Source organism: Elgaria multicarinata, chromosome 22, assembly GCF_023053635.1.
Source record: "Elgaria multicarinata webbii isolate HBS135686 ecotype San Diego chromosome 22, rElgMul1.1.pri, whole genome shotgun sequence".
NCBI lineage: Eukaryota > Metazoa > Chordata > Lepidosauria > Squamata > Anguidae > Elgaria > Elgaria multicarinata.
Genome location: NC_086192.1, coordinates 16,294,558 through 16,321,490, shown reverse-complemented (window position 1 = coordinate 16,321,490; position 26,933 = coordinate 16,294,558). Strand labels below are relative to the sequence as shown.

At 57.8% G+C, this 26,933-nt stretch overlaps 3 protein-coding genes and 1 non-coding gene across 4 annotated transcripts; 2 read left to right on the top strand and 2 right to left on the bottom strand.

The window, feature by feature from the left end:
• Nucleotides 1–1,870: 1,870 nt before the first annotated feature.
• BCL7B (BAF chromatin remodeling complex subunit BCL7B) lies at nucleotides 1,871–5,898 on the bottom strand. Its single transcript, XM_063146384.1, has 6 exons — nucleotides 5,758–5,898; nucleotides 4,686–4,761; nucleotides 3,996–4,092; nucleotides 3,570–3,740; nucleotides 3,239–3,318; nucleotides 1,871–2,813 (listed from the first exon to the last, which is right to left on the bottom strand). The coding sequence occupies exons 1-6, from the start codon at nucleotides 5,895–5,897 to the stop codon at nucleotides 2,721–2,723; spliced, it is 657 nt and encodes a 218-aa protein (XP_063002454.1). The 5' UTR covers nucleotide 5,898; the 3' UTR covers nucleotides 1,871–2,720.
• Nucleotides 5,899–7,600: 1,702 nt separating this feature from the next.
• On the bottom strand, nucleotides 7,601–11,877 carry TBL2 (transducin beta like 2). Its single transcript, XM_063146622.1, has 7 exons — nucleotides 11,713–11,877; nucleotides 10,829–10,959; nucleotides 10,084–10,268; nucleotides 9,064–9,215; nucleotides 8,768–8,894; nucleotides 8,435–8,587; nucleotides 7,601–8,158 (listed from the first exon to the last, which is right to left on the bottom strand). Exons 1-7 carry the CDS (start codon nucleotides 11,846–11,848, stop codon nucleotides 7,699–7,701), a joined length of 1,344 nt encoding a protein of 447 aa, XP_063002692.1. The 5' UTR covers nucleotides 11,849–11,877; the 3' UTR covers nucleotides 7,601–7,698.
• A 212-nt stretch (nucleotides 11,878–12,089) lies between these two features.
• BUD23 (BUD23 rRNA methyltransferase and ribosome maturation factor) lies at nucleotides 12,090–22,952 on the top strand. Its single transcript, XM_063146357.1, has 12 exons — nucleotides 12,090–12,188; nucleotides 13,620–13,657; nucleotides 14,728–14,823; nucleotides 16,328–16,410; nucleotides 16,526–16,622; nucleotides 17,557–17,653; nucleotides 18,126–18,176; nucleotides 18,841–18,926; nucleotides 19,917–19,962; nucleotides 20,340–20,398; nucleotides 22,267–22,356; nucleotides 22,547–22,952. The coding sequence occupies exons 1-12, from the start codon at nucleotides 12,141–12,143 to the stop codon at nucleotides 22,599–22,601; spliced, it is 846 nt and encodes a 281-aa protein (XP_063002427.1). The 5' UTR covers nucleotides 12,090–12,140; the 3' UTR covers nucleotides 22,602–22,952.
• LOC134412842 (small Cajal body-specific RNA 20) lies at nucleotides 21,054–21,192 on the top strand. Its single transcript, XR_010026441.1, has one exon. It is a non-coding gene; the product is annotated as a small Cajal body-specific RNA 20 (non-coding RNA).
• Nucleotides 22,953–26,933: the final 3,981 nt, after the last annotated feature.

Below are 26,933 nucleotides of genomic sequence, written 5' to 3'. Positions count from 1 at the left end.
TCCATGGACACGGCAAGATGGCGCCGGCCGCAGAGATAGGAAAAAGCAGAGAGCGCCACCTCGCGTCGCAGGTGCGTCACTTCCGGGTTCCCATCTTTTTGAAGGAAGCGAGCGCAGCCCCCCCCCCGACCCCTCAAACGCCGGATTTTAGGGCAGCTGGGATCGGGCCCGGCCTTCTCTTCGCCCTCGCCGTTCTTCAGAGGAGGGCCAGGATCTCTTCTCGATCCTCCCAGAGTGCAGGACAAGGGCTCAAGTGACAGGAAGCCAGATTCCGGCTGGACATCAGGAAAAACTTCCTGGCTGTTAGAGCAGTACGACAATGGAACCAGTGACCTAGGGAGGTGGTGGGCTCTCCCACACTAGAGGCCTTCAAGAGGCAGCTGGACAACCCTCTGTCAGGGATGCTTTGAGGTGGATTCCTGCATTGAGCAGGGGGTAGGACTGGATGGCCTCATGGGTCCCTTCCAACTCCACAATTCTATGGGTCCGTCAATACCCCCAAATCCAGCCAATGCAGCCCATAATGTAGGTGGGGGTCTGCAAGAGAGCAGCTTATAAGGCTGCAGTGTAGTTCACTGCAATTCTGCAGCCTGGGAGCCGGGTTTACGAGAACCCTGCAGTGTAGGCCAATGCTAAGCGTCCAATGCAGGATCAGGGCTTTCACTGAGAGTTTCTCCCAACAACCCTGCAGTGTAGTCCGCTGTTAAGATTGCAAGTTAGATTCCCAGCCAGAAATCTCTCCCCCAACATGAAAAGCACTTTCAGCAAAGTTAAATCCACTTCAGTTGCCCCTTAAATCCAGGCCTCGGCGGCATTGACTTCTATGGGCCAAGCTTTGCTGAAGGGGGGGGGTGAGTTCCATTGGAGCCGGAAGCTGGACCTCTGCCCCTTTCTACAAATTCCAAGTCTAATGGGCGGCGTTCTGGAGGCACCGACTTCCTCACGCCGCTCTGCCAGGGCGCAGCAGCGCCCCATGGCCGTGGGAGGCAGGAAGCACAACTTTGCTTTTCCATCGTGGAAATGCAAAACGGATTGGTTTCTGATCCGGATTAATTAATCTGGAATAAATGACACCTCCTGTGCTAACCTTCTTTGCAATTTTTTTTTTTAGAGAGAGGATTTCCCAATCCCCGCTAGCATGGACGCTGCCCTACAGATTGGTTTCCCACAATGAAGACTGTCAAGAAATACTTTTGTAAGTTGCCGTGAGAGCCTTTTTTGGCTGAATGGCAGCATTAAAATCCTTAAATAAATAAATAAATAAATAATGAAAGCCAGGTCCCCTTGGTCACATTCCTAACGCCCTCCCATGAGGTAGGTTAGGTTGAGATTCAGTGATAGGTCAAAAGTCTCATGGTGGAGAGACTCGAACCTGGGTCTCCGGAGTCCAACGCTCTCACCACTATACCACACTGCCTCTCAAATTTCCCTCTGAAGTCTAAACCATCTGCCCTCTTGCTAAGGGAATGCGTCCACGTGGGTCCTACGTCGCAGGAGAGCTTCTCAGTGGATTGAGCCCTGTGGGTTACCTCTGACTCAGGTAGCCGACCCGGTGCGCCCGCGCCCGGCCCGGGACGCTTCCAGGCAGACGCCACTTTGTGCCACAGACGCAGCTCTTCCGTCCTTCCCCCCCCCCTCGAGGGATTTTCCATGGCAAGAAAACAGATGGCAGCAGCAACGGGGAAACCCGGGCGGGGGCCAAGCGGGGGCCGCCAGAGGCACCTGGAGGCCCTGTGAAGTTGCGTGACTGAGGCAGAGCGGAGCCGCGGTCCCAGCCCCGCCTGGCAGCCCCCCTCGCTCTCAGGAACGCGCCATCTTCCCCCGGCCTCCCCACACTCCCCCCCCCACACACGCAGACACGCACACGCACTACTTCAAATAGTTTAATTTTAAAAATATTCTCTTCAGTGCTAAAATATCTCTTTGCTTCCTTGGGCGGCCAGCCAGCACGGCCCGCCACGGCGGGGCCTTGGTCACAAACGCAGTTCCACGTGCAGGTCGCGACGGAGGGGAGGGTCTGCCGAGGACGGAGGGGGCTGGGGGCCGCTGCGCCCCTCCCCAGACGGGGCAGGAGGGGGAGGGTTTGGCTGCTCAGAGGCAACGGGGCCCCCGTGGCGCCCCCCCTCTCCTGCCCGGGGGCGGCCAAGCCCTCGCATGCATGCCAGCCGGTTTCCCCTGCCCCGACGGGCCCCCCGCCTTGGGGGGCAGAGGCCGAGCTCCCTCCAGTGCAAATGGCTTCACCTCACAACTATTGCACAGCATCCCAGCTGGGCTCCGCCAGGCCCTGCCCTCCCTCGCAAGAGAGTCGTTCACCTCCTGCCGGAGGAAGGCCCAGGGTGGCAAGGGGGGGGGAGAAAGGGGGGGTCCCCTGGAGCCCACAAAGAGGATAAATTAAAAGAAGAAGAAGAAGAAGAAGAGAGCCTAGCAGAGGGGCTGTGGCAGCTCGCCCCTCAGGCGTGCAAAACCAGGCAAGGGGTGCGGCCGGCCCCTGGCTGGGCAGGAAATATGACGCCGGTGGAAGGGGGGGGGTCTCAGCCGAGGGGAGGGAGCAGCAGGGTGACGCTCGGAGGGGGGGCACGGAGGCAGAGCAGAACACCAGCTTTCAACCAGGCTGGTATTTGGGGGGTGGGGTGGGGTGGGGTCTGGGGAGGGGAGGCGGACTCTTGCAAAGGAGCACGTTGCAGGGGAGGAAAGCAGCAGCAGCAGCCGCAGCCGCCCAGCTAGCTCTCGGAGGCCGTGTGGCAGGCGGAGTTCTGATCCGCGCAGAACCTCTTGAGCGGAGGGGCGCCCGAATCCTCCTCCCCTCCCGCCTCCTGCAGGGGAGACAAAAAAGGAGGGAGCAGCGGTGGGTGAGAGGCATCGCTCCCTCTGTGTGTGGGGGGGGAAGACAGGGAAGCCGGGGGGGGGGGGCGGGGGGCATTCCTTGCCTGGGATCACTTGCAGGGTCCATCCACTGCAGGGCGGGAGGCCGGGCCGAGGCCCACAGGCGCAGAGGCTCAGGCCGCTGGAGGAGAGGGCAGTGGGCGAGCGGAGCAGCCGCCACGCCTGGGTCGCCCACCGGGGTCTTTGTTGCAGGGCCGGGGGAGGGGGGGGGCTGCAGGGGGGAGGGGCTTTCCTTGCCCCACGGCAGGAGCCACGGAATCTCCTTCCCCTCCTTCCCCCGCAGGCAGGCCCACCGAGGGGCTCCGGAAGGCCACCCGAGGCAGCGGTTCCGCTCCGCCCAGCCCACCGCCCTTACCTGGGCCTCGGGCGGGACCGGCTCTTCCTTTGTGAGGGTCGGAGGCTCGTCGGCGACATCAGAGGGAGGCAGGGCAGGCTCTGGAAGAGAGCGGCGAGGAGGCTGAGGGCCGGCCAAGCTGCCACGGGGCTCCCAGAGCCAGGCTGCTCCTTCTAGCACCGGCCCCTCAGCCCCCAGGAGAGGCGGACGGGCTGGCCCCCACCCAAAACGCCCGCCGAGATCTTGCCTGGCCCCGTCTCCCCAGCCCCTGCCCCGGCAGAGCCCAGGAGGAACAGGCGGCTCCGGAGGGGCCTTCCCGGCGCCCCCGGCCCCCCTCGGCTCGGCCCCTCACCTTCCGAGGGCTCCTGGCCCAGCGTGGGGGGCTGCGAATCGTCCGTGCGGAAGTCGGAGGTGTGGCTGGGGCTCAGGGACTCGCTCTGCTGGGGGCTGGGGCTGGAGGCCGCGCTGCTGTCCGCCTTCAGCTGGTAGGTGTCCGAGAGGGAGCTCTGGTTGCTGGTCTCATCTGAAACGGAAGCCGGAGACAGAAGCAGCGGCGGTGGGGCGTGTGTGAAAAATGAGAATTTCCCTCATTTTTTTAATAAGTAAGTGCGAGTTCCTCTCCCTCACGGTGCAAAGAGGTGATGAACCTGTCTGGCTCTCTGGGGTCTCAGGCAGCCCCCCCCCACCCCCTTTCCAGGGAGAGATCCTTGCCTCGTCCATCGCAGTTCCGTCTGGGCCCGGGCAGCCCGGCCCGCGCCTCCCCCGGGGGCCTACTCACCTTGGAATTCCAGGAGGAGGGACGAGTTGGCTGTGGCTTCGGCCGGAAAGCCGTTCGGCTCCCGGACAGCCGCCCCGCTGGACTTGGCCTTCTCTTTCTGGAGTGGGAGGGAAGGGAGGCCCCTGAGTCTCCCACAAGGAGGGGCGGCCTTCCCGCAGGAACCCACCCGCCTGACGGCCAGCCTTCGGAGCGAGACCCAAGAGCCACAGAAGGACTTTGCTGCTGGCCTTCCGAAAGGGAAGTGAAGCCCCTCGGAGTGGGGGTGGGTCAGCATCTCTCGGGGAATGAGGCAGAAGAGAGGCTGCAGCAGCCTCCTCCCACGGGCGTGGGACTACAACGTTCATCAGGCCAGATGGGAGTGGCACGACGGCAGTTGCAGTCCGGCACGTTTGGAGGGGCCCAGGGAAGGCTGGTGTACAACGTCGCCATCTATCCCGGGCGCTTCCCCCTAGAGGAATCAGAGGCCTGCCTCTGCCCGGCTTTGGGATGCCGGGGGTCGCCCCCCCCCCACACCACATCCCGCTCCGCCTCTCACATCCCCGGAAGTGACCTCCAGGTGCCTCCTCCTCCTCCTCCTTGCGCCGGCTGTGTCCCGCCAAGGGTCACCTCCGTGCTCCCTTCTGCAAGGGGACATCCGAGGGCAGCCTGGGCTCCCTCCCTCCCTCCCTCCCTCAGACGTTTGCCCCTCACCTCTTTGCTGTCAGTCACAGGCACCCACTTGAATATCCGCAGGGACGTGTCTCCCACCGTCACCCATTTCTTCTCCCTGCAGAGGGAGGGGTTAAGCTGTGAGCCACGCTACCTCCCGCCCCAGCCACGGGCCTGGCTCTTGCACGGCCCCGGAGGCCCCAGCTTGGCCTGGGCTTTCCTAGCCTGCGCTGGGCTGGTCCTGAAGCCTTCCAGCACGGCCCTTGGGGTCCCGTCCGCTCATTTCTCTGCCAAAGGAAGAGACGCGCCCGATCCAGCGGCCGAAGGCGCCGAGCTGTGAGCCAGGAAGGCGAGACAGGGCCGGATCCCGGCGGCAGGACCAGCGCAGGCCACGTTTCCAGTCGTTTCACCCGCGGCCCCAGCCACGGGGATGATGCCACCGGCCTACCACACAAGGCCGTTGTGAAGGCTACTGAGATCACGCACGGAAAGGGCTTCGAGTGGGTTATGCCGGCCTTCTCCAACCAGCAGCCCCTGCAGATGTGTCGGACTACAAAACCCATTACCCACCCAGCCAGCGTGCTGGCTGGGGATGATGGGAATTGTAGTCCCAACGCATCTGCAGGGTGGGTGGGGCGTCCTGGAGAAGCCTGGGCTATGTTTTGTGCATATAGTTCCTTGGTTTAACAATGAGTTATTAAAAAACGAAAACACATCCACATGCAAATTAGCAGGGCGTGCCTATGCAAATGCTTCCCTTCTGCCCTCGCCTGCCGACCGACAGGGTCAACCCGCCGGTCCCCATGGCAATCCGGCTTCCGCGGGGCGCGACTGGTCCAGCGCCACGCCAATCCGAGCCCTCCGGCGGCCCCCGCTCCCCGATTGGCTGCCGGCTCCGCCAATAGCGCGCCTCCCCGCAACCCCGCCTCTCTGGCCGCTGCGCCGCGATTGGCCGCTCCGTACAGGCCTCGCCCCCCGCGCCGGATGGCTGCTGCGAGTTGGCGGGGCGGCCGCCGGCTGAGCCGTGATTGGCTGCGCGGCCGCCAGGGCCCTCCCCCGCGGCACCCCCTCCCTCCCTCGCTCCCTCCCTCGCTCGCGCCCTCTTTCGCCTCACCATTTGCGAACGCGCTCGATGGCCGCCATGACTTTCTTGATGTCATCCTTGGCCCGGCTGCGGGTCTCTGCCCGCACCGAGCGGCCCGACATGGCGCCCGTGGCCCCGGCAGCCCCAGCTCCCGCAGCCGCGCTGCGCATGCGCGCGCCGCAACCCCAAACCCCGTGCGTAACGCGTCAGCGCCTTCGCTCCGCCTGAGGGGACGCGCGTGCCCTCGGGGCGCATGCGCGCGCCGACCGGCTCGTGAGTCCAAGCGCATGCGCCGGTAAGGAGGGCGGAGCCAAGCTCCCTGCTTGAGTCACGCTCCGCCTCCTGCCACGAAAGAGAACTCTGCACATGGGCAGGGGCACACGCGTCGTAAAAACATTTCTATATATTTTAGTTGGCTTTGAGCCACAGGAAGTTTTGAGACTCCGGGAAAAGGCTGTGAACTTTGCACATGCCCAAAGGCACGCTTATTATTATTATTGCTAGAATTGAGCCCTGGAAATAAGACTGTGGCTGCGGGCAATGGCTGTGAACTTTGCACCATTCAAAGGCACGCTTGTAATGATGATGATGATGATAATAGTAATAATAATGTGTTTTTATTAGACTTGAGCCCTACAGATAGGATTGAGCCTGCAGGCAGAGGCTTTCTTGCCATTTACGTGGGCTAAAATGGCGAAGGAGGCGGCTCAACTCGCTTGTAGAGCTCCTGCTTTTAGATGCAAAATCTCGCAGGTTCAACTTTCCTCTCCTGGGTCTCCAAGAGAGGCAGCGACAAGACCGGCAAACTTTCCGTCAGCTTTGATTTACACCATAACGCAAAAGGCATCGCAATAGATGGGTTTTGGAAATTCTCTTATGGCCCAACTGCGCTACGTATCCGATGGTCTTAAGCAAAGGAAAGCACTTCCTATATTCCTGCCGTGTCCCCGCAGTAATTTTCCTGCTTGCACTCTGTATGTTCCCAGAGGCACGACGTTTAATAGTTTTAATTGTAGCGCCATTTTTATACATGGTCCAGAGTTGAGCTCTGTAAATTTCCAAGCAGGTAAGTGTAATTGGCCAGTCGCTGAACGGTTCTCATTCATAACCGGGATGAGCCCGGAGACCTCCACGCAAACGCTGCTGCGCCATATTTGAACCATGACCCCTTTTCTCAATGGCAAGCTTGGAGCCCTTTCCATCGATGCGGTGATGGCAGAGGGGTGAAATCCGGCCAGCCTTCCCTGCAACCGAGTGTTAATCCGGACGGGCTGGACGACAACCCCCTGCCTGCTCCAGGCAGCAGGGCTTCCAGCTCATCGCATCCGGAGGGCATCAAGTCAGGGAAGGCTGCTGAGGGTGGGCCAGAGCTAGACTACTGCTCAGCAGGGGCTGCTCGCTGCTGGAATCGTTGCACAGAACGGCAGGCGGATGCTCCAGCAAGGCGCTCCTCATTTATTTATTTATTTATGAGTGCAGGTGGTTTTAGGGCTAGCCGATGGTGGTTAAATAAACCATGGTGGGCAGCAGCGATGATGCAAACCCGGCCACCTCGGTCCATCGAGACCAGTATTGTGGGCCCTGACTGGCAGCTGTGGCCCTCCAGGGTTGGAGGCAGGGATTTTCCCAGCCCTCCCTGGAGAGGCTGCGGGGAATCCGGCTCGGGATTCCGCAAGCACAGCAGGGGCTCTCTACCCACTGCGCTACGGCCCGTCTCCTGCCTCGGGGTCCAATGGTCAGGCTGGACGGGAGGAAGACCGCCTGGACCAGGGCCCACCACAGCCTCTCCCACCTGAGCTTCCCACCAAGACCGAAGCCACCGCCACCTCCTCCTCCTCCGATGGGCTTTGAGGAAACCCCGGGAGGGCCAGAGTTGTGCAAAAATCATTTTTATTAGCTCTTGCCCTGCATGATTCCAATTCTAGCCCTGAGTCTGCCCAGAAGAACCTGTCCCCCTCTGGAACGGGGGGCTCAGTTTTTGCTCCGGCCATAGATGCCGTCGAGGGCGCTCTGGGCCTGTGCGATCTGCTGCTGCAGTCTCTGCTTGGTCGACTCGTTCGTGGCCTTTTTGAGCAGGGCTTTCATTTCCTCCACCACGGCCCGGTAGCCGGCCGTGTTGTGGAAGACGCGGATGGCCCGGTCCCCGCAGGACACCAGGAAGCGGCTGCTCACGTCGAAGGCCAAGTCCGTTATGTGCTCCCCGTGGACGGCCTCGAAGCGCTCCTCCTCCTCGCCCCGCTGGGTGTTGTAAACAAAGATGTTGGTGCTGCTGGAGATGGCCAGCGCCCGGGCGTCGGGAGACAGCGCAACGCGGCACGGCTCCATCACCTGGCACTTCCCCGTCAGCAGCAGGTACGGGTCCTGCTGCTTCTTGTATTCCACGTCCGTGTCCCACAGTTTCCACGTGCCGTCCTTTGACACCGTTGCCATCCTGTGCAGGAGAGAGAGAGAGAGAGAGAGGAAATGATATTGCGGGCTGGATTTGGGCGTGAAAGGACTGGGAGAGCTCTTTCTTCGGCATGCAAAACCATGCTTCGCAGTGTGCCAGCCCCACAGTTAAAAACTAAAAAACTTAAGAAATAAAATTAAAAACTGGGGGGGCAGGGAGCCTAGTGGGCCACCAACAGAGGTCTCCGTGGGCACACGTGAGCACAGGGCACCACAGGGCCCAGGCCGATTCTGTGGCGCTGACAAGGTCGTTCCTCACCGCCTGGAGTCGTTGGAGAAAGAGAAGGAACACACGCCGGCCGTGTGCCCCTTCAGCTCAAAGGCCCTGGTCACCTCCCGGAAATCGCCGCTCTTGCTGAAACACACTTCCCACACCTTCACGTCGGGGGTGAAGCCGCACGAGGCCACGAACCTGCAGGAGGGGAGAGGAACATGAGACTGGGCAAGCCCCCTGCTGCTTCTCAGCGGCTCTCAATCCTTCTCTATGAACGGCCGCCTCCGTCTCTCTGGTGCACACGGGAAGGCATGCCGGCCGCTGGCTGCCCGAGCAGAGTGCAGGGAAGGACAGGCGTGCCGTAGCGGCGTTCCTCACCTCCCACACGGCGACACGGCTGCGAAGGTGTTGTTCATTTGGTTGGTGTTGATGGTGGCCAGGACTTCCCCCTTCATGTCCCAGATGAGGATGGTGGTGTCGCTGGAGGCCGTCATGATGAACTTCCCTGGGGTGGCAGAGACAAAGGTTGGGGGCCTTCCATGGCTGACGCAGCCACAGGTCCCTCGGAGGCCAAGCAAGGAGCTTTTTCCGATGAAGAGGGAGTCTGGCCGGTCTGCGACCTCTGCGGCTGTGAGCCAGGCAGCTCCATCGCACCCTCTCCGCCGCGTCCGTACCTGTGTCGGCCACGCCAATGTTGATGACGGGGCCTTTGTGGTGCTTTGGGAACTCTTCCGGAACCGCCACGTATGTGAAGCTGCCGTCCTCTTTCTTCGTGATCTTAAAGAACCGGATGGTGTCGCCGTTGGCGAGCCAGACCACGAAAGCTCTGCATGAAGGAAGGGGAGGCACGGGCTGGGTCACTGAGCAGCAGTATTTACATACCGCTTCTCATTTAAACCAAACCCTAAAGCAGTTTTCAAAAGAATAAAAACAAAACCCAACACAGATGCACGGACAATGTTATCGTGAGGTTGGTACAAAGGAGAGCTCAGGCCTGGGAGACAGCCGAAGCAAACAGATACAATGCCTCGAACACGCCAGCGTTGAGACCTGACGCACCTCAGGGGAGATCATTCTGCAAGGCAGGGGCCTCAGCAGAGAAGACCCTTCTCCGTGTCGCCAAATGGAAACCCACAGGCTGCAGCACGGACAAGAGGATCATCAAGGCCTCGGAGGGTGGCAAGGCGGGGCGAGATTCCTTGAGGTAACCCGAGTTGCGTAGGGCGTTGTGTACTTATGGAACAGCAAGAGGGGAAGGCACTTACATGCCCAGCCCCCCCTTCTATTATGCCCAACACACTTTGGAAAGGACTCTCCTTCCTCTCACCGTCGGCCTCGCTGTCCACAAACGTATTGCAAATAACCCTCCTGATGCTGTTTCTGCCTTAGGTGGGAAAGGTGGGATTTTGTATAGTAATACCAACACCGTAAGCTCAGCTTGGGGGCAGACCAGCCGCCAGCATCTTCAGCCCAGCGCCTTCAGCCTAACATGTGCGTGAGAAGGCGGAGCAGGATGTGGCATGGGGGCCTCCGACCCCCCCCGGCATCCCAAAGCCGGGCAGAGGCAGGTCTCTGCTGAGGCCGTCGGGGGGGGGGGGGGCGGGGAAGGAAGCAGCAGCCGGGCACCTCTCCACTGTGCCCGCTGAACTTTGCAACTGAGAATCTAGCGCCTGAATTTGCTTCCCCGGCCCCACCTGGAGTCTGGGTAGAAGCGGACCAGGGTGGCGTGGTCCAGCTCCACGTTGGCCCGCATGCAGCGGTGCTCCCGCTCCAGGAAGTCCTTGGTGCTCCAGATGCGCACCGTGCGGTCGTCGGAGCAGGACGCCAGGTACTTCCCATTGCTGCTGAAGTCCAGGCAGCTGACGCTCCCGCTGTGGCCCTGCAGGACACCAAGAGGGTCAGAGAGACATCTGGGCGGGCGCCGCCCCAGGGAGCAAAGACCTGCCCACGACACGGCAGCAGGGTTTGCCCCCACAGAAGAGAAGAGGGGCCCGGCCTTTCCAAAGGTTCAGAAGGAACGTGAAGGGCCCACTCCCATCACCGGATGAAGGCCCCGCTTCCCTTTAGGACAGGGCAGGGAAACTGGTCGCCTTCCGGTCTTTGCTTGCAACTCCCATCACCACGTTGGCTGAGGCTGATGGGAGTCGTAGGCCAAAACACCTGGCTCACCCCTGGCTTTAGACTGTGAGCTCCTTGGGGTGGGGCACCTCAGGCACAGGGTCCCAATCCCCAGAGGGCCACGCCCCTTCCTGCCTTTCCCCCCCCCTCTGCTCTATCAGCTTGCCGTGCCTCTCTGAAGGCAGCGTTACGGGCAGTCAGAGCTTTACGCGACAGCATGACGCCACTTTCCGGCTCTCGCCCCTTTGGCTCCCAGGGCTGAAAGACACGCTGCACCCCTGACGTGGGCGTTCGCCGGCCTCCGGAGCCAGCAGGGCTCACCTTGAGGGCCGCCGCCAGGAGCGGGTGGCTGAAGGTGTGTTGCTGCGGCTTCTCCTTCCGGATGCGCTGTTGCTGCTTCTGCTTCTTCAGGAGAGACGTTTTGCTGGCTGCGTCGCCGTTCACAGTCCGATCTGGAGAATACAATGGAAGCAAGACGTTAAAAAACACACGTTTTATCATTCAGGCAAGAGTCAAACACCGCTGACCTGACACCCCCCTGTTCTGTCCCCGAGGCAGCGCGGAAGAGCAAGATGGTGGGTCGTTAGCACCACCACTCTAATTATTGACGGTTGGCACTGCTGCCACCAAGCACAAAACCCTGCACAGCCTGTATCTCAGACTTTCCAATGTAATGTTATTGTATAGTATTTTAGTATTGTTTCTAGTATATTATACTTATTTTAAATATCCCCCCCCCCATCTGGGTAACATCAAGGGCCTGCTCCCCTCGGACTGCCCCCACCCCCAACAGACATAAGGGGGCAATGCAGAGCTGTCCCTCCAGCCCTGCTGAGTCTGCTGATTTTTTCCTCTTCCCCCCCAGTCGCTTTTCCTCGCCTGCCTTGTCTTTTCAGACGGTCAGCCTGTGTGGGCAGGGACAGTCTTGCTTTGCTGAGTGCATGTAAATTCCAGCTTTTGGGGTCTAGGATTGGAATAAAGATACTTTCCAATACATCATTCACTAACAGACTGTACATCTTAGCACCAACAACACTAATTATTATTATTTCTATTATTATTATTATTATTATTGGGCTCTGGCGCCCATTTCACAGATGGGCAAAGGCAAGGAGAGCCCAGCGGGGGTGTGGCCTGTTGAAGCCCCGCCCCCCACGAGGGCGTGGCCCCCGTGAAGCCCCGCCCCCTCACCCTTCCCCCCTCACCGCCGCCGGGCTCCGCCGCCTCCTCCCCTCGGGCCTCCGCTGGGCCGCGCAGGCGCAGCAGGAGCAGCAGCAGCAGCAGCACGAGGCCGCCCAGCAGCAGCGACGCCGCCACCAGCGAGCCCGACGCCGCCTCCATCTTGCCGACGCCGCCGCCGCCTCCGAGCGCCTCAGCCACCTCAGCGAGCGGCGCGCGCAGCACGGCGGGGGCGCCAGCCAATCGGCGGCGACGCCGCCCGCGTGCGCGCGCGCTCCCTCTCAGGCGCCCGCGCTGATTGGTCGGGAAGCTCCGCACAGGCTGAACCCGGAAGCAGGCTCTCCTCTACATGTTTCGTACACAGGGGCGCGGCCTCCTCTACATGTTTCGTACGTCTTTGCCTGCGACCGAGCTTGCGTCGCACACGCGTGACGTAGGAGGCAGGCGGACAAACATGGCGGCCTGTGGCAGGAGGCCGGAGCACCGCGGGCCCCCCGAAATGGTGAGGGAGCGGAGAGGTGCCGGGGCCGCTGGCAGGAGGGGAAGCTCCGGGGGCGGGCGGGCCTCCCCACCACCACCACCCCGACCTGTGCTGGCTGGGGGGATGCTGGGAGTTGTAGTCCCACCCCCTCTGGAGGGCCCCAGGTTGAGCCAGGCTGCCCCTGAGGAAGGACCCTCCGTTGATACAGCTGCTTTGGACTCCCAACTCCCATCAGCCCCAGCCAATGCGGGTCAGGAATGCTGGGAGTTGTAGTCCCACATTTCTGGAGTGATCCTGGTTGGAAGAAGTCTGACTTGGGGCTTTTCAAACGCCTACACCAACCGGTGGCTTTGCTGGGTGGGGATGATAGGAACTGTAGTCCGAAAGTTATAAAGGGGGCGGAGAAGGGGGAAGCGCCTGCAGCAATGAGGCCAGCTTGGGTGGGATCCAGGTAACACCTCCTGACAACCTGGTGTGTTGGACTACAACTCCCATCATGCCCAGCCAGTGCTGGCTTAGAACGTTGGGAGTTGAAGCCCAACACATCTGGAGCTCACCTGCTTAGAATATAAGAAAAGCCCTAATGCTGGATCGGGCCGAGGGTCCATCCTGTGCAGCACCAGCTCCCCAAATGGGAAGCCCACAAGCAGGATGTGAGTGCAGCAGCACTCTCCCACCCATGTTCCCCAGCAACTGGTGCATATAGACATATTGCTTCTGAGCCTGGAGGTAGCAGATCGCCATCAGGGCTAGTAGCTTAGGGAATGGAGATCTATCGTACGATAGTGAGGTCGGGCTTCCATTTTCAGGGCCAGTCTACCAGTTTCTGGATTCCAGGAATGAGAGATGAAGCAGGGGAGAGCTTCCCCCCCCCTTCATGCCCTGCTGGCTTTGCTCCCTGGAGACCTCTGGCTGGCCACGGCCGGAAAGAAGGACGCTTGTCCCGTTGGTCCAAGCTGGGACTGATCCAGCAGCACTCTTCTGATGGCGTTGATCCTTCTTTCCACCGTGCTTTTTCACCCACCGTGGAGCGCACCGCCCTTGGCAGCTTGTAGTCTCTGAAGTGCAGCATTGTCACCCCAGGAGGCTCAAGGGATTTCATTGCAGGAGGGGAGACCTATCCAGGGATATTTCTTATCTCTTTAAAGTGTTTTAATCCTCTTCCTCAGTCAAAAAGGGCTCTTGGGGCGGTTTATGTGCAGTCAAGAGAAAGAAGGCCCTGCCTGCCTGCAGTCTTACAGTCTAAAAAGACGCAACACAAAAACAAAACGGGATGAGAAGGGAAATTGTGTGATAGCTGAACAGAAACTCCATTTTTAGTGTAACTCTGGGGTTTCCACCTCCTAAGGATAAACAGTCCTGTTGGTTTTGTGCTGAGCCTTTGGTCTGTTCTAGCAGGGTGGCTCTTGTGTTGTTTCCCTGATTCAACCTTGATTCTGTTTCTTTCCCCAGTTTTATGATGAAGCCGAAGCCCGGAAATATACACACAAGTAAGGCAGTTTCTTTATTAAACTTATTTGTGTCTGTTTTTTAAGAAGAATATTGTGTCTTAAACACCATGCATCACTTAAACATGCAGTGAGTAGCCAGTGCAGAAACCGATGGGCAGTAAAATTCATCAGGCTGGCACAGTGTACCATGTTTTGCACATACTGCTGCGCAGAAATAGGCTTGAGGAGAGTGAGGACATTGCCTTGCAGGATGGAATTCCAAGGCTCTATGGAGAGGATCTGACTCCTGAAAAGGAGACAGGAGGAGAAAAATCAGTGCGTCTCTCTGTGTGTTCTTGATTTAAATCAGGGGTGGGCGACATCTGGGAGTTGGGAAGCTGTATTGTTCTTACTGGGGGGGGAGGGGGGCGCACCCTGCCTCTAACCACTGCTGAAGGTGATGCAGAAAATCAGCAGTGTGCCGACAGCGGGGTGGGGGGGATGTTGAATTCTCTGAACTGTGTCTTGGGATGCTGCCGCCACAAATTCAGGGGTGGGATGGGTGGGAGAGATGCACATGGCTGAGGGCTGTGTGTTACCCACCCCTGTTAGGAAGGCAGTTGCTATACACTAAGTTATGGAGTTGGGTGGTGGTGGAGGAATTGTGGTGCTGGTCTGTAGAGAGACTGTTCTCCAGGCTACCATAGCTCTTAGCAGCCTCTTCCATCTGCCCATACTTACTTGTGGACAAAATCCCCATCATTTTTAAATGATTTTTCAGCAGAGCTACGCAGGGAGTTTGTTGCTTCTGCCTTGCTCATCATAGAGTGCAACCCTATTTCTATATAGACAGAAAAAAAGTCCTACAATTCCCAGCAGCGCTGGCTGGGGAATGCTGGGAGGCGTAGGACTTTCCCCCCCCCCCGCATGAACAAGCGTAAGAGTGTGCTTTCAATATGGAACGTGTCTTCTTGCTGTCGTCGAGTCTTGGTTCTTTGTGTGCCCTCATCCCCTTGCACCTTAAAGGCAGGGCTAAAAAAGGTGACCCGTTGATGCGTTTACCTCCACGCGAATCCTCCCCTGGGCATGGTTTTGTTCACCGCCTGTTTCTGGGTGCTTCTATTCTCCAGCTCTCGAATGATTGAGATTCAGTCGCAGATGTCCGAACGGGCTGTAGAATTGTTGGGTCTCCCGGAGGACCGTCCGTGTTTCTTGCTGGATGTCGGGTAAGCTTGCTGCACTGTGGCGTGGGGGGTGTCGCTGCTCCCGCCCCCATTCTTATCCACCAGTGCAGGAGTTTCATTTTTCTAGTCCGTGCTGCGATTCCGTTCCCTGGAGTATCACGACAGCATAGTCCCACAGCCCACCAAAACAACAACAACAGTTGGACAGAAGCTGACCAACTCCTGTTATTATTATTATTATTTATTTGTATCCTGCTTTTTGCCCAGTACTGGGCCTCAAGGTGGTCTTACAAAGTTTAAAACATACATTTTAAAACATAGGAAAAGAAATGTAAAAAAAGAAAGAAAGTTTAAAATATAAACAAAATTATAAGACATTAACATAGATGGAGAACTAAATTACTCTCCAAAGGCCTGCTGGGACAAACAAGTTTTAGCCTGCTTCCGAAAGCCCATCAAGGAGGGAGCCAGCCTAGCTTCCCCGGGAAGAGAGTTCCAGAGCTCCGGAGCAGCCACCGAGAAGGCCCTCTCCCGTGTTCTTACTAAGCGTGCCTGTGAAGATGGCGGGACTGGAAGAAGGGCTTCTGCAGAAGGTCTCAAAGCACGAGCAGGCTCATAAGGGAGAATACGGTCTTAGGAAACGGCCATTATTTCAGACAGCAGGAGTTGGCTTTTGCTACTGAATAGGCAAAGAGCCAATCAGACGAACGTATCGCATCTTACGTTGAATCAAACCATTGCTAGTTAATTTTAGACCCAGGACATAATGGCCTTACTTTTTTATTTATTTACAATATTTATGTACCGCTCCCCATTCAAAATTTCAGAGCGGTGTACAAGATAAAATACAATAAAAACAGAATAAAACACCTTAAAATTGATTTTTAGAAGAAGCAAATGAAAAGTGAACCGTGGCTGGTCGTTAAGGAAAGTCTTCCTGGATCAATGACATTTTCAGGAGGCGCCGAAAGGAATACGAAGTTGCCGCCTGTCTGACCTCCAGAGGCAGGGAGTTCCATAGGAGGGGCTTTAGACAGCCATGTGTCAGTTGGGAAGCACACAGCTAATATTTACTAATACTAATACGTTCAGCAACACCACCCCTGCCCCCCGTCAAATCTATTTGCCAACCCTGTTCCAAAATACTCAGGAGCACGTGCCGTTTCACATTTTAAACTGAAATCGTAACACCATCATGACAACAGGGGTAAAATGGAGTTTGCGTCTTCTGCCCCGACGCAAAATACATTCACTGGGGAATAAGCATCATCTTTTTTTGTTGAAGGGGAATCGATTTTTAAAATCAAAATAATAAAACGAGTGTCTGCAACCACGTACACGATAAAATGGTTTTAAAATTAAGAAAGGAAGGGTCGTTCACTGTCCCAGGTGCAGACGCTGGGCCTGTTTGCTTCCTACTGCGTTGGGGGCATCTGCATTTCGTGAGCTAAAGTGAGCATTTCGTGAGCGCCACTGTTCGCTGTATGTGGCTGAGACGCGCTTGACCCACCACCTTGCTCTTTCTACCTGTGCTCTTTCCTGTCAGCTGTGGCTCTGGATTGAGTGGCGATTACATCTCCGAGCAGGGGCACTGTTGGGTCGGCCTGGACATCAGCTCTGCAATGCTGGGTGAGTAGGGCCTCCCTGGCCCACCTTCCTGGCCCACGAACTCTAACCTTAACCCTTGTGCTAGTAAGATCAGGCGGAAATGGCAAGCGCTTATTGGCTTCTCTATTCTGGACAGATGTGGCTACGGAGAGGGATGTGGAGGGAGACTTGATCCTTGCAGATATGGGCCAGGGAATCCCCTTCCGGCCTGGGACGTTTGACGGCTGTATCAGGTAGGAACCTGCCATGGGGCGTCATTGAACAATAGCTGGTGGAAGAAAGACTTAGCAGTTCTTACGCGTTTTCCCTTGCCTTTTCCCCTGTGATGCTTGTTGTTCTTGTTTCTGTATTCTGTATTATTATTATTATTATTATTATTATTATTATTATTATTAGTATTATTATTATTTATTTATATAGCACCATCAGTGTACATGGTGCTGTACAGAGTAAAACAGTAAATAGCAAGACTCTGCCGCATAGGCTTACAATCTAATAATTGATTTTATTTATGAGTTAAAATGTATAAACCACCGTTGATCCGCAAGAAATCCCCGGACATTGTACGCAACGTTAAAAACAAACAACACATCCAATAGAACAATGATAGAATGACACATTAGGAAGCAAATCAAGCAGCAATTCTTCAACCAGGAAGCCAAACAAAAACAACAATTTTGAATTAACTTAAATGTTTAAGTGTTCACATGCTAAGGCAAAAAAGAAGTGTTTTGACTTGGCAGTGAAAGGAGAACACCAGATGTATCTCCTTTGAGTGGTTGGTGGGGTGGAGGGTGGTATTCCAAAGTTAGGGGTGCCACCACGGGAATGCGTAGTGTGTATCTTTCACTGACGATATTTGGGGAAGGGCCTCCTCTGGAAAGAAAGGGGTCTGGAGACAAAGCCCTATGAGGAGAGACTGAAAGAACTGGGCCTGTTTAGCCTGGAGAAGAGAAGGCTGAGGGGAGACATGAGAGCACTCTTCAAATACTTAAAAGGTTGTCACACAGAGGAAGGCCAGGATCTCTTCTCGATCCTCCCAGAGTGCAGGACAGGTTGAAAATCTCTTGCACTGTAAAGTGAGGTGGTGCTGGGGGACTTCCTAAAAGGGGACTTGCCTGGCCCTGCCTTCCTGAGAGGCTGCTGAAATCCCGCCGTCTCTTGCAGCATTTCCGCCGTGCAATGGTTGTGCAACGCCGATAAGAAGACCCACAGCCCTCCGAAGAGGCTGTATTGGTTCTTCTCGACTCTCTATACCGCTTTGGTAAGGGCCGCTCTTGCTTTCGGTCGCCTGCCCCCTTTTCCCAAGCTGTTGCTGAGGGAGGAAGGAAGGAAGGGAGGGAGGAAGGAAGGAAGGAAGGGCAGGCTGAAGTGTTGCATGGCTGCAAACTCTCCGGTGCCTTCACCTGCCCCTAAATAAGGGGTTGAGTCCAGAGGCGGAAAAAGAAAAGGATGCAGAGGAAGAGAAGCGAGGTCATGGTGTGTGGGGAGAAAAATGGGGGAGCAGAGAGCAACCCCCTTCCCCGCTCAAAGTCCCTAGCTGAAGTCCCCGCCTTTGAAGAAACTTTGGTAGGGCTCCAGCCTCCTCCACTGTGGCTTGTTGCCGGCAAGTGAGGACTTCAGGCCAGATGGGAATTGCAGTAGCCACACCAGCGGTAAGGGGAGAGTGAACTTCCCAAGCGAGTGTTCAGGGTGTTCCTTTGACTGGGTTCGTAACGCACCTTTCTTCTCTCTAGGCTCGAGGAGCCCGTGCTGTACTGCAGATGTACCCAGAAAACTCTCAGCAGGTGCGTCTCTTGGGGTGGGGGTGGGTGGGGGGGAAGGCCAGATGCTGCAAAGTCTAGGGGTACTGAGGGCAAGCAGGCAGGCAGGCAGGCATCGGTGCTGCCGTTCTCTGTGGCCTGCTTTGGAGCTGGGCGTGTGTTTCCGGCTAGATCAGCCAGGGCTGCTCCTGGTTCCTTGCTGCGTCAGGGAATCCAGCAGCCGCCAGGACTCATTTCGAGCCACGGACCTTCCGCTGGGAGGGGCAGGCCTGGCTCCAGCCAGTCCAGAGCTCTTTCAGGGGAGGCTCTCTGGCAAAGGATGATGTGAGGCTGACTCTGGAAATGTTGATGGGAACAGGTTGGGGAAGCCAGAGGAAGGCGGGGAAGGGACCAGAGGCATTCTTTACTCCGGTTGGTTTTAGAGCATCTCGCCCTGGCCTGTGAAAGGGACAGGAATGTTTTGTTCACACCTGGCTGTGCGTGGCGTTAAGTCAGTTTGGGGTCCCCTGATCTGCAGCTGAGGCAGGGAATGAAAAGGGGCGTAGCGTCCAAGGGCAGTGTGTCCTGGAGAGCGAAGGGCTCCTCTTTAGAGGAGGCAGGCCCAGCCCAGCCCAGCGGATGGCCGGCGTGGCCAAGGAGAGGACGTCCCAGCCGCCTGCGCTCATCCAGGCTCCTTCTCTCCCACCAGCTGGAGCTGATCACCACGCAAGCCATGAAGGCGGGTTTCAGCGGAGGGATGGTGGTGGACTACCCCAACAGCGCCAAAGCCAAGAAGTGAGCGTGGTCCTCTTCCGTCTGGAGATGCGGGGCCCGAGGGGAGGGGAGGGGAGGGGAGGACGGGCTCCTTGCTGCCGGAGGAGGCTGCCTCCTTGGATCCTCTTGAGGCTTGTGGGCCCAGATCAGGGGGACTAAGTACACTTTGGGAAAGCTCTCGGGAGCTGCCTTCCAGTGATGGGCAGGGCCAAAGGGTGTGTGTGTGTGTGTGTGCAAGCGCCTGGAAGTCAGGCCAGGATTGGGATTGGGGGAATCCCAGGGCGGATGGATTTGACTCCAGCTTGTCTGCATCCTTCTCCACAATTCAAGAAGGACACAGACAAGCTGGAGCGTGTTCGGAGGAGGGCAACCAGGATGATCAGGGGTCTGGAAACAAAGCCCTATGAAGAGAGACTGAAAGAACTGGGCATGTTTAGCCTGGAGAAGAGAAGATGGAGGGGAGACATGAGAGCACTCTTCAAATCCTTAAAAGGTGGTCACACAGAGGAGGGCCAGGATCTCTTCTCGGTCCTCCCAGAGTGCAGGACACAGAATAACGGGTTCAAGTTAAAGGAAGCCAGATTCCGGCTGGACATCAGGAAAAACTTCCTGACTGTTAGAGCAGTGCAAGAATGGAACCAGTGACCTAGGGAGGTTGTGGGCTCTCCCACACTAGAGGCCTTCAAGAGGCAGCTGGACAACCCTCTGTCAGGGATGCTTTAGGGTGGATTCCTGCATTGAGCAGGGGGTTGGACTCGATGGCCTTGTAGGCCCCTTCCAACTCTGCTATTCTATGATTCTGTGACTCACGGGGGGGTGGAAACTGGCTCCCCGCGGGAGATCTTGGGGCACGGCGGCTCACGAGGGAGGAGAGGAGGGGGCCAGATGAGGCCAGCCCCCCACCTCTGCGCAGGGCGGCTCCTTGTGCCCAGGCAGCTGTGTCCATGGAGTGACCCCCCGCCCAGGTGCTGGGTTCGACCTTCATCCCACCTCTTCCTTTCTCCTCCCCAGGTTCTTCCTCTGCCTCTTTGTTGGCACAACGGACACGCTCCCGAAGGTAAACAAGCTGGTGGGGACCCGGGACTCTTACTGCTGGGGCCGATGCGGCTTGTTTCGGGCCCCGCCTGCCTTGCCGTTGGCCCGTCCACCGCTGCGACGCGGCCCCTGAGATGGGAGTGGGCCAAAAGAGGTTTGAGCCCGTCCTTTGCGGCGTTTGAAGGCGTTGGGGGAGCGAAAGACGTCAGTTGTGGTTTGAGTCCCTGTCCTTTCCGCGAAGGGTCGTGAGCCCCCTGGTTTGGAAGGAGGCGGTCCGTCGCCTCTCCCCCCCACCCCCCGGGGGGCATTTCCTTCCCTGCACGGTGGTGGCGGCGGAGGCTGTGTTCTTCCTGCTGCCGCTGTTGCCTCCGAGGCAAATGAGCGTTGTGCTTTTTGCAGGGCCTCGGAACAGAGTGCAGTGAAGAAGCGGCGGCCCGGGCGAAGTTCACCAACGAAAGGTGCCAGGGCTGGAATGAGGGGCGGGGGGCTGAAAGTGGGGGGTTTCTCAGTGCCCTCCAGGCTTCTTGGGCTACGAAGGCAGCCGGTGGGCCACGGTGTGACCAGAAGGCTGGACTAGACGGGCCCCTCGGTTTGGTCCAGCCTCGGGGCTCTTCCGCCCTCAACTCCGTCAGCCCTGCAAGGCCGTTGCAAGCTCGGAAGGGAGGCCGAAGGGGGAGCACCGGTTTCCTAAAGCCCTGCTCCTTCCGATTCCTCCATGGAAGCCTTGCTCGTCGCCTGCTACATTTCCAAAGCATGGCACAACGCAACCTCTAACAGCGTGAGATTTCCAAGATATGGAAACGCTGAGAATATCCTGCTCAAAGCCTGGAAGAGGCAAGCAATGACCCCTCCGCCCCCCGAAATTTGGCCCAGGGGCAGCGTTGACGTCACAGCCGAGGCCGGCTGGCGGGCGCTTCCTGTCAGAGGCCAGGTTTGGTGGGGCTGGCAGGGAGACCCAAGTCGCACCCCGGGTCACCCGGGGCAAATCGTTCTCTGGGCCTCACTTCTCCCAACTGTGAAATGGGAGTAATTGCAGCCTGTCTGCCTCTCAGGGTGGCTGTGAGAAGCGGCAGAGTGTCACGGACTGTCTAAAGCCGCTGCCGCTTGCAGCTGCGTCTCCTCCCCAGTAGCCGCGTGGGGCAACCCCCATCCCCTCCGTGGCTTGTGGGAGAGACGAACAGCAAGGGCTAGAGGACCGTCGTCATGGTGACCAGCAGCCCTGGGTTGCCATGTTTTCCTGCCTCTTACAAGCTGTTAGGGGAAAAGCCCCTCAGCGAGATTCCAGTAGGTGCCCTGAATGGCCGACTGGGCAGATAATCCCTTGCTGGGCGGCCTAGCCACTGTCGTCTACGCTTCGCAGATCTCCAGATTAGACTACTGTTCACTCTACTTGGGGCTGCCCTTGAAGACAGTCCAAACGCTTTAGCTGATGCAGAACACAGCGGTCAGCCTGCACTATTCTCCCACCTTCTTTCTTTGGAAACATCTGCGCTGGCTGTCGGTTCATTTCTGGGCGCAGTTCAAAGTGCTGGGTTTTTAGCTCTCAGAGCCCTAAACGGTTTGGATCCTGGCTGCCTCCTTGAGGAGGGGACACGTCCCCCTGTATGAGTTTCCCTGATGCTTAAGATCATCTGGTGAGGCTTTGCTCTGGCTTCTCTTTTACGGGGAGGCTGGATTAATCTCCACCAGCAGCACGGCCTTCTCTGCTGTAGCCCCCAACTAACGTTGTGGAACTCTCTTCCAAGAGAAGTTCGTACAGCCGCCTCCCTGCTGCCTTTTTGAAGGCAGGTAAACACACCGATTTCATTTGAAATCGGCCTTTGAAAGCTTTGTTTCAACCTGTTGACACGGAGCAAAAAGTTTTCAATTTCTGAATGCTGACTCCTGCTTTTGCTTTCTCCCAACCTATATGGTTTTTCTGTTCTGTCTTTCTGGTCACTTCTTCAGTTTTTGTGGTATGGTTTCAGTGGCGCTGTGTCTTTAAACTGGGGTTGGGCAACTTGCACCTCCTCCCCCAACCTGTTCCGGCTTACCTTGCCAGTTTATCCTCCGCTGAGGGATTAGGGGGGTGACGGTTTTTAAAAAAATAATAATATTGGTCTAGAAATACTCATTGCACGTTTGTGTGGTCTTTCTACAAGCGCTTTGTAAGGCGTCGTTGCTGTGTTTCCTGCAACAACCTTGTAAAGTAGGCTGGTAGAAGGACTCCTCTAGCGCAGGGGCATGGGGAAAGGAAAAGCCAGCAGCCCTCCAAGGCCATTTGGGGAGTTTACAGCTGAACAAATCGGGGACGCCGTTCCCTGACTTAGCTCTCGTTCCCCTCTAGGACGCGGTTTAGAAACGCCAAAGGGAAGTCGGCAAAGAAGAGCCGGGACTGGGTCTTCGAGAAGAAAGAGCGGAGGCGCCGGCAGGGCAAGTAAGTCTGCCTGGGGATGATGGGTGTTGCCTTCCGACCCCTCTGGCGGCCACCAGGTTGGGCGACGCTGCTTTAGAGGAACAGAGGCACGCTAGGGCTTACCCGGAAGGTAGAAACCGCCGGCCACTCCTCCTTTCTGGCCAAGCTCTTTCGCTCGTGGGTTTTGACCTTTCCCATGTTTCACCCGCAGGGAGGTGCGGGCAGACACAAAATACACGGGCCGGAAGCGTCGGCCTCACTTCTGAATCCCCTGCTCAGCCGACTGGACCGTTCGAGGGCTGTGGAGTGCTTGGTGCCAGGCTGCGAACCCCTAAGAAGTCGGGGTGGTGGTGGTGGATGCCACCAGAGGACTTGCACACAGAGAACTCCCTCCAGGCGGGGTCCCCCCCCCATCCATCCCTGGCTGCCTCAGCCTCTCCTCTTCTACGGGTTCTTGCCACCTCTGGATGAAAGAGACTGCGTGGGACCTGCCCGCCTGGCTGTGCCTGGGACCACCTCCCTGTTTACTTGCTGGAAGGCTCCTTGCCAACGCCCTCCGTCCCAGATTTGGCCTTCCTTACCGCGCCGGCTCACCTATTAAACGAGGCCTTGGAAACGGCCGCTTGCAGCAACGGCTGCTGTGTTCCGGGTCTGTTGATGTGTTTCCCCTAGGTAGGAAACGGCCGTTCTAAAGCGTTGCAATAAGAGCATCCGAAGAGCCCTGATGCTGGATCAGACCGAGGGTCCATCTAGTCTACCACTCTGTCTACACAGTGGCCAACCAGCCATCGGCCAGGGATGAACAAGCAGGACAGGGTGCAACAGCACCCTCCCACCCATGTTCCCCAGCAACTGGTGCACACAGGCTTACTGCCTCAGATACTGGAGACAGCACACACCCATCAGGGCTCGTAGCCATGGATAGCCTTCACCTCTTCCAGGAATTCATCCAGCCCCCTTTTAAAGCCATCCAAATGGGTGGCCACCACTACATCTTGCGGTAATGAATTCCACAGTTTTAACTCTGCGCTGTATGAAGACGTCCTTCCTTTACCAATGTCCCTCCTTAGACTTGCTGACAGGAGCTTTGAGCTACAATAGGCTGCTCTCTTTGGCCTCCACCTCTTCGGCCGCTGCCACCGAGGGGACGCGGCCCCCGAGACCATCTCCGAAATGGGATCCGGCCCTTGGATTGACAGGTTCTGCATTCCTGGTACTGGAAGGGAAGCCGGAATGCAGGAATCACGGCCGTGTTGAGTTAAAATGCTTCTCTTGCAGGGGACGTGAAAGATAAAACTCCCTTGCGCTGCTGCTACTTGTGCTTGGTGCTGTGTGTCCGTCTCCGGCCACCCCCACCCCCACGAGGAGACTTTGGAGTTCAGCTTTACTATCTGGCTTGCTGGAATGAAGCGACGCCCCTTAGCAGAGGGCTGTGGGCAGAGAGGAAACCAATGGCATCAGCTGTCCCCAACCGGTCTCCCTGCAGAAAAGCGTTGGGACTGCAACTCCCATAATTCCTAGCTTAGATTTGTTCCACTCCTTGGATTTCCCCTGAGGTCCTGGTCTCGGTCTGTGAGCTGGTATGGTACAACCCCCTCCCCACCCACCATCACGCATCGCCCCGTGGCTTGTTGAGTGTTCATGATGCTTGGAAGTAGGGCTGTGCACGGACCCCCCGAACCACTTCGTGACCCGATCCGGAATCTCTGGATCGGGCCTGAACCGCTTTGGGTCAATCCGCCTGTCCCCCACTCTGCGGAGTGTGATCCAGAGGGGCGGATCGAGATTTCCCCCCCTTCCCTACTTACTTGCCTCCGTGGTAGACGGCAGAGGCAGATAAGTGGGGAAGGGGGAACAAAATGGGGGCCGATAAGCCACCCCCCCCTTACCTGGGTCCGTCATGGGCTTCAATCGAGGTCCTGGCTTGAAGCCAGGGCCTCGATTGAAGCCCGCAATGGATCGCGACAGACACAGGTAAACCCCCCTCCCCCTTACCTGGCGTCGTCGCCACACGGACTGCAGCGGCGGCCCCAGGTGATTCCCCCTCCCCCCCACTTACCTGCGTCTGGGGCTCTGGATCAAGGCGAACCGTTTCACCTCGATCTGCAGCTCCCCTGACCCAATCTGTCTCCGCCTTTGTTGGAGGCGAATCAGGCCGCTCCGCTCTCGCTTCTGCGAAGTGAAGCGGAGCACAGCTCTCCTTGTAAGCACCTCCAGGCATTTGTTGAAGGGTGAGGCGGAAGCCCACCGCCTGGAGGAGTGCTTGTAGGGCCCAGCTTCCTCGACACCTTCACTCTCCTTGTCAAGTTCCTAGTCCTCATGGCTGCAAAGCAGCTGGGAACCCGCCTGCTGGAGGTTTCGAGCGGCGGCAGCAGGAACGGTGCTTGTTAGGGAAAGGGGGGGGGGCGATTGCCCGGCGGCCCCTTCCCATAACTAGTGAAACTTGAGAACGTACGCAAGAAGAGAAATTATTCAGGCATCAGTCCAGAGCTGCAGAAAGGTAAAATTAGGATGCTGAACGTAGCCGCTCCGATGGTGCAGTTTGCAAAAGAGTCAAAACAATTCTTCACAGATATAAATACTTTTTATTCTACATAAAATTCCATCCGTAAAAGGAAGGCCCCCCCGCCCCCCCGCAAAGTCTCGGGGAGGGGCAGGTGTTTAATGAAGCCAGGAAGAAAAGAGACGGGTGTAGGAAGGTGGTCACAGCCAGGCAGTTCCAAATCCACCCAGATGGAAAGCCGGGCCAGCAGGAGGGCCACAAGAGAGACCAGGGCCCGTGGCTCACATCGCACAGCAACAAGGTGACGCCGGAGGCGGCCTCCGGAGTCCCGTCTTCAGCGTCTCCCCCCGCAAAAGCGCTGAATACTGCAGCCGGAGGGGGCTGTGGTGGCACTTCAGAGTCCCCCCCCCCTTTAAAAAAAAGAAAAGGACGTTTGGCGCTGCGGTCAGGGGAGCTCAGTTTTGAGATGCAACGACGGAGACGTGTTTGGACGAAGGCCCGGGGTGGTGGCGGTGGCTGCAGCGGCCACAGCGCCAGCGGTGACGTTGCCACCTTTGCCCTGGTTGTAGAAGAGTCCGTTAAGATCACAGAGGAGGAGGGGAAGGATCGGGCCCCACGGCTCCGGCAGGGGGCAGAACGGCACGCGCAAAGCCTTACGCTTAATCAGATCTACTCCGTGGAAAGTGGCGATTTCTCATCTAGCTACTGCAGGATGGAGGCAGAAGGAAGGAAGACGATTTGCCCATCGCAAGGGAGGAGCCGGTCTCCCGGGAACGGATGCTCGGCGCACAGGCCCAAAATGAAATCAGTCCAGTTCCTGGAAGCTCGCAGGCTGCACAATTCGTGGAATCCTGGAGTTGGAAAGGAAGTGGGGGAGGAGCATGCCGAACCCACACACACCCTCGCTCAGTGCAGGAATCCACAACAGACAGCTGTGCAGTCTCTTGCTCAATACCTCCAGGGGCAGAACCCACCGCCTCTGCAGGCGTCGGTTCTGTTGTCTGACTGCTCTCACCGACGGGATGTTCTTCCTGACGTTCAGCCGAAATCCGCCTCCCTGTAGCCGCCTTGGATGGCGAAGAAGCGGTGCAGCCCTCTGCAGCAACTCCTGAGGCACTTAAAAAGCGCGCTCATCGTGTCCCCCCCCCCCCCGGTCTTCTCTTCTCAGGGCTCAACGTGCCCAGTTCTTTCCACCTTTCCTCGCCGCGCATCCCCTGATCATCTCTGTCGCCCTTCTCTTTCCAGTGCGTCTGAACCCTTCTTAAAGCGGGGGCTCAGAACAGGGCGCGGTATTTGAGGCGAGGCCTGCGCAGCGATGAGGACGGAGGCCAGGAGCGAGAGCCGTGGCTGAGAGGGTGGCGTCAGGGAGGGAGGGGGTCCGGCCCAGACCCCCCCCCCAAAACCTGCAGGTGGCCCCGTTTCCCTGAGGGAATACGTTTCCGAATTCTCCAAGAGGCACGGCCAGCCCCTGCCTCCTCTGCTGTTGGGAAAACAGGCTGTGTGTGTGTGAGAGAGTGAGAGAGAGATGGTCAGGGAACAGAAACGGAGCCAGAACTCTCGAGGGGAGTCCAAAACAAAGGGAGGCACGAGCCAGCTGCTATCCTTCCTGGGCAGGTGGAGAGCTGGGGGAAGGTGGAGTACTTTAGCCGACCCAGTGGGCCAACCGGGCCCCCAAGAAGTCCCCGCTGGTGCTGTGGTCGAAAAGAGAGGAAGACCGACCCAGTTTGGGGAGGGAGGGAGGGAGAAGCCATCGCGGGATTGATTGGCTCCCCTCTGATGGGGTTGATGGCCAAGCCTGGGCTAGCTCACCGGGCGCAGCTGTTGAGGCAAACTCACCTTTTGGGGGAGGGGGGGGAGAGGACCTCCTTTGGGTTGAAACAAGGTGGGGAGAGGGACGGGGTGGTGGGGGTGGTGTCCCCCTCCCTGGCTGGAAGAGGAGGTCAGAAGGGCCTCCGTGCATCTCCGCTGCGCACACTGGACGGGACACGCTGCGTTCACACAAACAAGCATGCATTGGAGGCGGAAGAGCGGGTCCGCTTGTGTCCCCCTGTGGCGGCTGCGGGGCGCAGACGGGCCGGGTTGGGTGGCCGGTCAG